This window comes from Dipodomys spectabilis, unplaced genomic scaffold (genome assembly GCF_019054845.1).
Source record: "Dipodomys spectabilis isolate Male_0828 unplaced genomic scaffold, ASM1905484v1 ptg000108l, whole genome shotgun sequence".
In the NCBI taxonomy this organism is placed as follows: domain Eukaryota; kingdom Metazoa; phylum Chordata; class Mammalia; order Rodentia; family Heteromyidae; genus Dipodomys; species Dipodomys spectabilis.
In genome coordinates this window covers 13,110,356-13,120,056 of record NW_024870785.1, presented here as the reverse complement: position 1 = coordinate 13,120,056, position 9,701 = coordinate 13,110,356, and the positions used below count along the sequence as shown (strand labels likewise).

The window sequence follows — 9,701 nt, the reverse complement described above, 5'->3', positions numbered from 1 at the left end:
TTTTTTATTAATTATTATCACAGTAATAGAGCAGTTTTGTTTCCCTACTTCTAAATAGGGAATTCCACAATCAAATATTTTCATTACTTAGGAATAGTAAAGATGATTCAAACCCCAATATAGCTTAATTTAAATACCTCACATACCCTAATTGAAAGGGGTCACTTAGGAATTTCCCCATTCAAGTGCTTTCATAAATTCCTCTTCAGTGAAAGATAGCATCTTGGCAGCTTCAATATGCATCTGTTTTTTTAAAAAATGAATATATGGATTAATATGTAGAGTATAAGAAATAACTGATAGTAGCAAAATTCAAGGTTATAGGACCATTCTAATTCCAACAAGCACAATATTTAAAATGGTAAATACATTTAAGGACTAGCCTAGAAAATTTCTAGTATCAGCAGTACTGTTCAAAGAGTAGTTCGGTATTCCCGTGTCTGGCCTTGGTAAAAGGTAAACTTTGGCCGGTCTTTGGTGGCTCACGCCTGTAATACTAACTACTCAGGAGGCTGAGATCTGAGGATCTCGGTTCAAAGCCAGCACAGGCAAAAAAAGTCCGTGAGACTTTTATGTCCAATAAACCACCAGAAAACTAGAAGTGGGGCTGTGACTCAAGTGGCAGAGCGCTAGCCTTGAGCTGAAGAGCTGAGGGACAGCACCCAGGCCCAGAGTTCAAGCCCCAGGATTGACCAAAAAAAAAAAGTAAACTTTGATCCTAAGGACTGAAAATTCAAATAGTATCCCTACTAGACAGCCTTGTACATGGCGCAGCGGGAAGAACCCCTGGGAGTCGAGTCTCCCATGTTTAGGTAACTCCTCAGCCCACTATAAATACAATACATCTCACAGGACACTCTGATTTACACAAATATTACATGTAAGATTATCCAACTATTAGTCATACTTTAAAATGTAGTTTAACTAGCCGGGCACTGGTGGCTCACGCCTGTAATCCTAGCTACTCAGGAGGCTGAGATCTGAGGATCGCAGTTCAAAGCCAGCCCGGGCAGGAGAGACTGTGAGACTCCGATCTCCAATAAACCACCAGAAAACCGGAAGTGGCGCTGTAGCTCAAGTGGTAGAGCGCTCGCCTTGAGCAGAAGAGCTGAGGGACAGCGCCTAGGCCCAGAGTTCAAGCCCCACAACCGACAAAAAATAAAATAAAATGTAGTTTAACTTCCATTTTATGATAGACTCACCTTCTGCCTTTTCAAAACATCAATTAATTTTAGTTGTTTCTTAAATCCTATCATTAATTCTCCTTTTTGTTTTTCTAGTTTCTTGTTTTCTGATTTTAACACTTCAATTTTTTTGAGTTCTTCATTGGCTACATCCTATAGAGGAAAAAAATCACATCTTAACTGAAATGTAGAAGGTTCCTATATATACAAACTACATTATATATGTTAGCATTTTTGTGTGGCTTGTGGTACCTGGACTGAACACAGGGCCTCAAGCTCTTGCTTGGTTTTCCTATTATTCATAGCTGGTGCTCTACCACTTGAGCCATGCCTCCAGTCAGCTTTTTGTTAATTGGAGGAGTCTCAAACTTAGATAAGATTACAAATGTAAGCCACCAGTGCCTGGCTATAAATGATAGCTTTTAATTATGGTGAGGTGCCTGCCATTGAAAAAGATGTTTAAAAACTCCATTCTGATTCCCATAATGATAAAATAACTTGCATTAGACTAATTTCATAAACTTAGGGTCCAATATTTAAGATCTATTTTAAGGCATAGATAACATTAGTGATACTAAGCAGAACCTGGAAGTACAATCGAGATCCTCACAAAAACCAAGGCATATTAGTTGTGATCCACATTTAACTAGCTTTTCCCTGGGTTACTCTTCAATTCAGACTCAGCAGACAGCAGGGTCCTCCCCCTGCAGCTGAAGCATGAAAAGTTAAGTCCTCAAAACCCTCATGCATGCCACTGGCATCTGCATAAAGAACACTAAGAGGTTGGGATGGTGAACTCTATAAACAGCTGAGGAGAGAATTTATGCACTGCTCTAATTTGGACAAGGCAAGAAAAGGCTCATTCAGCTGCACAGAAGTTCAGTGGAAGTTCAGTGCAACTCTGCACCTAAAGGCTTTCATGCAGAAGGAGCATACCTGAATTTACACTTGAACATGTAGGAAAAAGGAACAAAGGAAACAGAAATAGTTGGTTCTTAGAGTGATGTTAGCAAGGTGCAGATGAGGAAGGTGCAAGCCTGGTATTTCCCGCTCATGTGCGGAACAGACGCAAGCTGCTCTGAGACTCTGGAAAGCAGTCGGGCGGCCACCCGCCAGGGGAATGGGAAGCAAGCCAGCGCCACCCTCACAGCAGGCAGAGGTGCCATGGTGCTGCTCCACACTTCCCCACCCCAGGGCACACCAGGCCACCAATTCTCCTCCTCTGGGAGGGAGGGAGACCAGAGGAACTCACTTGCCGCATTCTGGGCTGCCACAGCCCTGCCTCTCACAGCGTCGTGGGGCCATGGTGGGGACACAAGCATCAGGCAGGCAGTAGGAATTATGCACTACAGGAAGTCCTGAGAAGACACAGGCTTCCACAAGTACTTCCAAAACTTGAAAATGTACAACAAAAGTCTGTCAAGCTGGGAGCCAGTGGCGCATGCCTCCTAGCTACACAGGAGGCTGAGATCTGAGGATCACGGTTCAAGACCAGCCCAGGTAGGAAAGTCAGTGAGACTCTTATCTCCAATTAACCACCAGAAAACCAGAAGTGGCACTGTGGTAGAGCACTAGCCTGAGCTGAAGAGCTGAGGGACAGCACCCAAGCCCAGAGTTCAAACCCAACCACTCGGGCTGGGAAGGCCCTAGGTTCAATTCCTCAGCACTACATAAGCAGAAAAAAGCCGGAAGTGGCGCTGTGGCGCAAGTGGTAGGGCATCAGTCTTGAGCTGAAGAGCTGAGGAACAACACCCAGGCCCAGGGGAATCTCTGCCAGCTATTTACATCAGATAAAATGATTCACATCCAGATATCAGCACCAAAAGGACATTCCAATTTTATATGGGCAAAGTGAACAGTTCTCAGAAGACACCAATAGCCAGTAAATAGAGAAATGCAGTGTCCAAGAATCTTAGCTATAAAGGAAATCATATCAAACAACACTAAAGGCCGGGCACTGGTCACTCATGCCTGTAATCCCAGTACTCAGGAGACAGAGATGTGAGAATCGCAGTTCAAAGTCAGCCCAGGCAGCAAAGTCTGTGAGTCACATAGCTCCATTAAACTACTTAGAGAAAGCTGGAAGTGCACTGTGGTTCAAGTTGTAGAGTACTGGCTTGAGCCAAAGAAGCTCAGAGACAGTGCCCAGCACCGGGGGATAGACGCCAAGATTCCATTCCACTCTTGTCAGAACGGCGGCCATCATAATCTTTTCTTTTTTTATATTTTAAAAAAAGAAACAATTCCTGGTGAGGATGGGGCGAGCAAAAGAATCGTAAACACTGCTGATGGAAATATAAACCAGTGCAACTGGTATGAAAATCAGTATCAGAAGCTCCAAGGGCGGGCCCGGTACCCTGCATGTCAGCAAACCCTCCATGCGATCCTGCATATGCACAAGTTAAAGATTGGCAGCCCTGCAAAGCAGACCTTCATTCTATCCACTGGGAAGCTGAGGCTTTCAGACAGCTGATTTGAGATACATGGAACACTTTTTTTTACTGCTTATACAGAGTTCAGCCAAGTTCCAGCACCTACAAGATCCAGACCCCCTACATTCTTTTTTTTGTTTTAGGAGGGGAGGTCCGGTCGTGGGGCCTGAACTCTGGGTCTGGGCGCTGTCCCTCAGCTCTTCAGCTCAAGGCGAGCGCTCTACCACTTGAGCCACAGCACCACTTCCGGCTTTTTTCTTTTTGCTTATGTGGTGCTGAGGAATTGAACCCAGGGCCTCATGCATGCAAGGCAAGCGCTCTACCACTGAGCCACCTTCCCAGCCCCCCCTACATTCTTTTGAATGAAGAAATAAATGAACCCTCCCATAGTTGGCCTGTCACCCAGTTATCTAATAGTCGAAGTATATAATGTCGATGTGTGGGAAATGTACATGATCTTAACAAAAACGTCTTTTGAAAAGAGAAATGTGCATCATGACATGAACTCTTTTAGATGTTTGCATAAAAGAAGTTACCAATGGTGAGCACTATCCCAAGTCTGCACACCTTGTGATTCTGCCTTAATTTACTCAGCTCCAGTTTGTACTTCTCCACGTCTTCCAGGGCTCGGTTCAAGCGAACCTCCGTGGCACTTTGACTAGTTGCAGCCTGTTTTTGTAGTCGCCTTTTATTTTCTAAATCCTATGGAGTAAAAAAACTGCTGTATTTAAATGTCCTAAGTTCCTTTCCTTACATTTTGCATTTTTCATTTCTAAATTATTTGATTTCTCTCAAATTTTACACATGTATGCACACACACGCACACACACACACACACACCCCTCACACTGAGCTAGGAACCCAGGGGTTCTTGTCCCTGATTTTAAAAAAAAAAAAAAGGGTTTATAAATTGGCCTTTTTTTTTTTTTGGTGCCAAAGGCAGGGCTTGAAGTCAGGGCCTGGGAGCTGTCCCTGGGCTTTTTTTTTTTTTTCCTCAAGATTAGCATTCTACCACTTAAGCCACAGCTCTGCTTTGAGCTTTTTGCATAGGTTATTGGAGATAAGAGTCTCACAGTCTTTCCTGCCTGGGCTGGCTTTGAATCCTGATCCTCAGATCTCAGCCTCCTGAGTAGCTAGCATGAGCCAGGGGCGCCCAGCCCATTCTTGATATCCTCTATAGCCTAAGGTCTGGTTCTGAGCCTTATACAAAGCCGGTTCTCAGCCAATACTGTAGATATGAAATACACTTAAAAATAGACTTGTCTGCGCTTTTCTCTAAATTATTTTTTTCCTGGCTGTATCCCCACATCGTCTTTGAGTACAGATTTATATGGCTCGAATAATTAAGAGGGAAAAGAAAACAAAACAACAAAACACATGCTGCTCTTCCTGTGCGTTTCTAAACAGATCAAGCTGTGCGCGGCCGCCATCTGCCACGGCAGGCTCTGCACAGCTCGTGGGGAGCGCACGCAACGCAGCTCACCATGCCCATGACAAAAGCAAATCCACCCAGGAGCTGGGCAGTCCACGGCTGGCGCCACCTCGCTTTGCCTTCTGTCACTAGAATATGCAAGTGACTAGAACTCCATCACCACGTGACATGGTCCTCTCTGAACCCATGATGCCAGCTACTGGGAAGCAGGACAAAGGGAAGCAGCAAAGAAAGTTCTGCGTGAGAAAGTCCACGGGAGAAAGGAAACACCCTGTCTAAGCTGTGAACCTTTTTCAAAAAATATTTACTGTTACTATAAAGGTGATGTACAAGCTGGGTGTCAGTGACTCAAGCCTGTAATGCTAGCTACTCAAGAGGCTGGTTCAAAGCCAGCCCAGGCAGGAAAGTCAGTGAGACTATTATCTCCAATAAACCACCAGAAAACTGTAAGTGGCGCTGTGGCTCAAGTGGTAGAGCTCTAGCCTTGAGCTGAAGAGCGCAGGGGACAGCGCAGAGATCAAGTCCCACGACTCACGAAGAAAAACTTTTTTTAAATGATGATGTACAGAGGGATTACAGTAACACGAGTCAGGTAATGAATCCATTTCCTTTCATACAGTGTCTTCCCTCACTCTCTTCTAGTCCTTTTTTTTTTTTTTGTCAGTTATAGGGCTTGAGCTCCAGTCCTGGGCGCTGTCCCTCAGCTCTTCAGCTCAAGGCAAGTGCTCTACCACTTGAGCCACAGAGCATTTTTGGTTTTCTGGAGATAAAGGTTTTATTGGAGATGAGTCTCAAGGACTTTCCTGCCTGGGCTGGCTTTGAACCGTGATCCCCTACCTCAGCCTCCTGAGTAGCTAGAATTATAGGTGTGAGCCACTAGCACCTGGCGAAAATAGTCACTTAAGAAAATCTACTATGAGCTGGGAATTGTGTTAGAGTGCTTGCCCTAGCATGTGTGAAGCCCTGGGTTTTATTCCTCAGTACCACATAAACAAGGCCGGAAGTGGCGCTGTGGATCAAGTGGTAGAGTACTAATCTTGAGCAAAAGAAGCTAAAGAAAGTGTCCAGGTCCTGAGTTCAAGCCCCCAGGACTGGCAGAAAGAAAGAGAGAGAGAGAGAAAGAAGGGAGGAGAAAGAAAATCTTAAGTTAAACAAGCTAGTTGGGCACCGGTGGCTCACACCTGTAATCCTAGCTACAGAGGAGGCTGAGATCTGAGGATCACAGTTCAAAGCCAGCCCAGGCAGAAAAGTCCATGAGACTCTTATCTCCAATAAACCACCAGGAAACTGGAAGTGGTACTGTGGCTCAAGTGGTGTAGAGCATTAGCCTTGAGCTAAAGAACTGAGGGACAGCACTCAGGCCCCACGATCAACAAAAAAAGTTTTATGAAAATTCTCAGCGGAAGTGGTGCTGTGGCTCAAGTGGTAGAGCACTATCCTTGAGCAAAAAAAGCTCAGGAACAGTGCCGAGGCTCCAAGTTCAAACCTAACTACCAGCTCCCACAAACTATACAAACCTAAAAGTCTCAAGTCCTACAATTTACATTACTTGTGAATGAAGCTAAAAAGCATTGAAAACAAATCAGATCCAACTTTAAAACTCAAATACTATGAGCTTCAAAAGAAAACAATTTACCCTCTTCTCAAAATTACAGCATCCAGAAAATGCCCGGGGACAGGAACACATAGGGGCATGCAGCAACCACAGCACAAGGCAAAATGCAGTCAGCAAGCGCGCCATGCTAATCCAGATGAGGAAACATCAGGTGTGGATAAGTTCACGATGGGAAGTTTATGAAACAAGAGGCAAAGGTTTAAAAAAAATGAGGAGGGGGAGGGTGGCCAGGCTTGATGACAGCGCCCAGGCCCCGAGTTCAAGCCCCACAACAGACAATAAATAAATAAAAATAAAATATAAAGAATCTACCCTTGCTGAGTGCTGGTGGCTCAAGCCTATAATCCTAGCTACTCTGGAGGCTGAGATCCGAGGATCACGGTTCAAAGCCAGCCCGGGCAGGAAAGTCCGTGAAACTCCAATAAACCACCAGAAAACTGGAAGAGGTGCTGTAGCTCAAGTGGTAGAGCACTAGCCTTGAGCTGAAGAGCTGAGGGACAGCGCTGAGGACCAGAGTTCAAGCCCCACGACCGACAAAAAAAATAAATAAATAAAAATCTACCCTTAACACCTTTACAGAAGCATTTCAAAGTGGTTTCATTGAACCCTGAACAAAGGACAAAAGGAGGAGGAAATTAATTACTCAGCTGGGATAAAAGAATGTACTGGCCAGCATGCTCTGCTAGTGTAGAATAAAAAATGGTGCAGCACATTTAGAAAACAGAAGTTCCTTAGAAAGCCAAACACAGGATTACTATCTGACTTGCCATTACTTTAGATATATAATTAGAAATGAAAAGATGTCCACATTTGTCCATATTTAACAGTTAAAATATTCATAGCAGCGTTTTCAAAATAGCTAAATGGTAAAAACAAATATACAAGATAAATGTGTTGGGGTAGGTGGTGTAGCTCAGTGGTTGAGCACTTGCTCAACCTAGACTGAACCTAAGTTCAGTCTCCAGCACATAAATAAATAGTATGATAACCATATCATGGGATATACTTTCAATAAAAATAAAATACTATTGCCAGGCACCGATGGCTCACGCCTATAATCCTAGCTGCTCAGGAGGCTGAGATCTGAGGATCTCAGTTCAAAGCCAGCCTGGGCAGGAAAGTCCGTGAGACTCTTCTCTCCAATAAAGCACTAGAAAACCGGAAGTGGCGCTGTGGCTCAAGCAGTAGAGTGCTCACCTTGAGATGAAGAGCTGAGGGACAGCGCCCAAGCCCAGAGTTCAAGCCCCATGACTGACCTAAATAAATAAAATACTGCCAGGCACTGTCAGCTTATAATCCTAGCTACTCAAAAGGCTGAGCTCTGAGGATCACAGTTCAAAGCCAACCTGGGCAGGAAAGTCTGTGAGACTATCTCCAATTCACCAGAAAACTGGAATGAAACTATGGTTCAAACTGGTAGAGCACCAGCCTTGGACATGACAGACAAAAACAAAATACTGATTAATGAAGCTATGCTGATGAGTGTTACAACACAGACAGACCTTAAAAGCATGTCATCTGGTGCCAAGGGCTCACGCCTGTAATCCTAGCTACTGAGGAGGCTGAGATCTGAGGATTTCGCTTGGTTCAAAGCCAGCCTGGGCAGGAAAGTTCACACATAGACCATGATAATGACAGTTTGCCTTGTTCAGGTTAAAATGTGACTTTAAGTATCACTATCCCACAAATTTGTGAAATTTATGTAATCATTTAATATCAATAAAAAATTATTTAAAAATGAAAACATATGTATTAAAAACATGAAAAGAATTCCTATTTGTAGTGACACTAAAGTAAAGCTGTGTTTTTACAACATAAACAAAAAGTCCACGAGACTCTTATCTCCAATTAAGCACCAAAAAACCAGAAGTGGCGCTGTGACTCAAGTGGTAGAGCGCTCGCCTTGAGCTGAAGAGCTGAGGGACAGCGCCCAGGCCCAGAGTTCAGGCCCCACAACTGACCAAAACAAAAAAGCATGTCAAAAGCAGTCAGTCAAAAAAAAAGATCACAACATGGATAAGTCAGTGTGTAAGAAACTACCAAAACAGATAACAACTATTGAGACAGAAAATCGAGTAGCAGCCCCTAGAGGCTAGAAGGGACTGTGAGGGCAGAGCTGAGCTGGGCGTGGCGGCGAGAGGGTGGGGCATCTCTTTGAGGCCATCCTGGTTATAGTTTTCTATAACACACTAAATGAACTGTAGGCTTTAACCAGATGAAGCGTGAATTCTCAATACAGTTGTTAAAAATACTGCCCCTGAAGGGTGCCAGAGGCTCATACCTTTCTTTACTCCTAGCTACTCAAGAGGCTGAGATCTGAGGATCTTGGTTCAAAGCCAGCTTAGTCAGGGAAGTCTGTGAGACTCTTATTCCCAATTAACCGCCAGAAAGCCAGAAGTGGATCACTAGCCTAGAGCACAAAAGCTCAGGGACAGTGCCTAGACCCCGAGTAAACCCCACCCCCTGTATATGTAAGTAAGGGGAGAGAGAGTTCTCAGTAAACACTAACAACTAAATAATGAAACAATGACACAAACATGGCTTGAACAGCTTCTGAACTTCTTTGAATGAAGGTGTAAAATGATAACCTTTTCTACGGCCAGCAGCTGCTGTTGCAGCCCATCACATCTTGCGTTTGCTTCTTCAAAAAGATTTTTGTATTTTTCTATTTGGGACAGTTGCGCAGTGATTGTTCGCTGCTTTCTCGAGCAATCTTCTTCAAAACTTTTCACTTGTGACTTTAAATCATGAATTTCATCCTCCTATAGATTATGTGAAAATTGCAAAAGATTTGTATCAAAACAGAACAGTGAACAAAAAAGCTTCATATATTTCTTAGTAAGATATTTATACCTGTTTAACAAATAAAAATATAAAAATAGAAGATATTTCATGTTTAGTTGCTTACCTTTTTGATAAGTTTCTAAAAATTTTTTATTCTGTCCATCAGTTTAATATATATGTAACAAGTTTCATGTAAAGTTTACAAATTCTTGACCTCTAATAATGCAACCTCTCAGAATAAAGTTCAGTACCTA

At 43.5% G+C, this 9,701-nt stretch overlaps 1 protein-coding gene across 2 annotated transcripts in view; it reads right to left on the bottom strand.

Moving 5' to 3' along the window:
• Positions 1-43: 43 nt before the first annotated feature.
• Tex9 (testis expressed 9) overlaps positions 44-9,701 on the bottom strand; it is a 28,371-nt gene continuing 18,713 nt past the window's right edge. Inside the window, exons 7-10 of one of the 2 annotated variants that reach the window (XM_042687973.1) lie at positions 9,252-9,425; positions 4,184-4,318; positions 1,203-1,337; positions 44-243 (exon numbers count right to left, since the gene is read on the bottom strand). In XM_042687973.1, coding sequence (XP_042543907.1) covers positions 166-243; positions 1,203-1,337; positions 4,184-4,318; positions 9,252-9,425 — 522 coding nt within the window. In that variant the 3' untranslated portion in view covers positions 44-165. The remainder of the gene's footprint in view (positions 244-1,202; positions 1,338-4,183; positions 4,319-9,251; positions 9,426-9,701) is intronic. The other variant, XM_042687972.1, reaches the window with a different exon arrangement.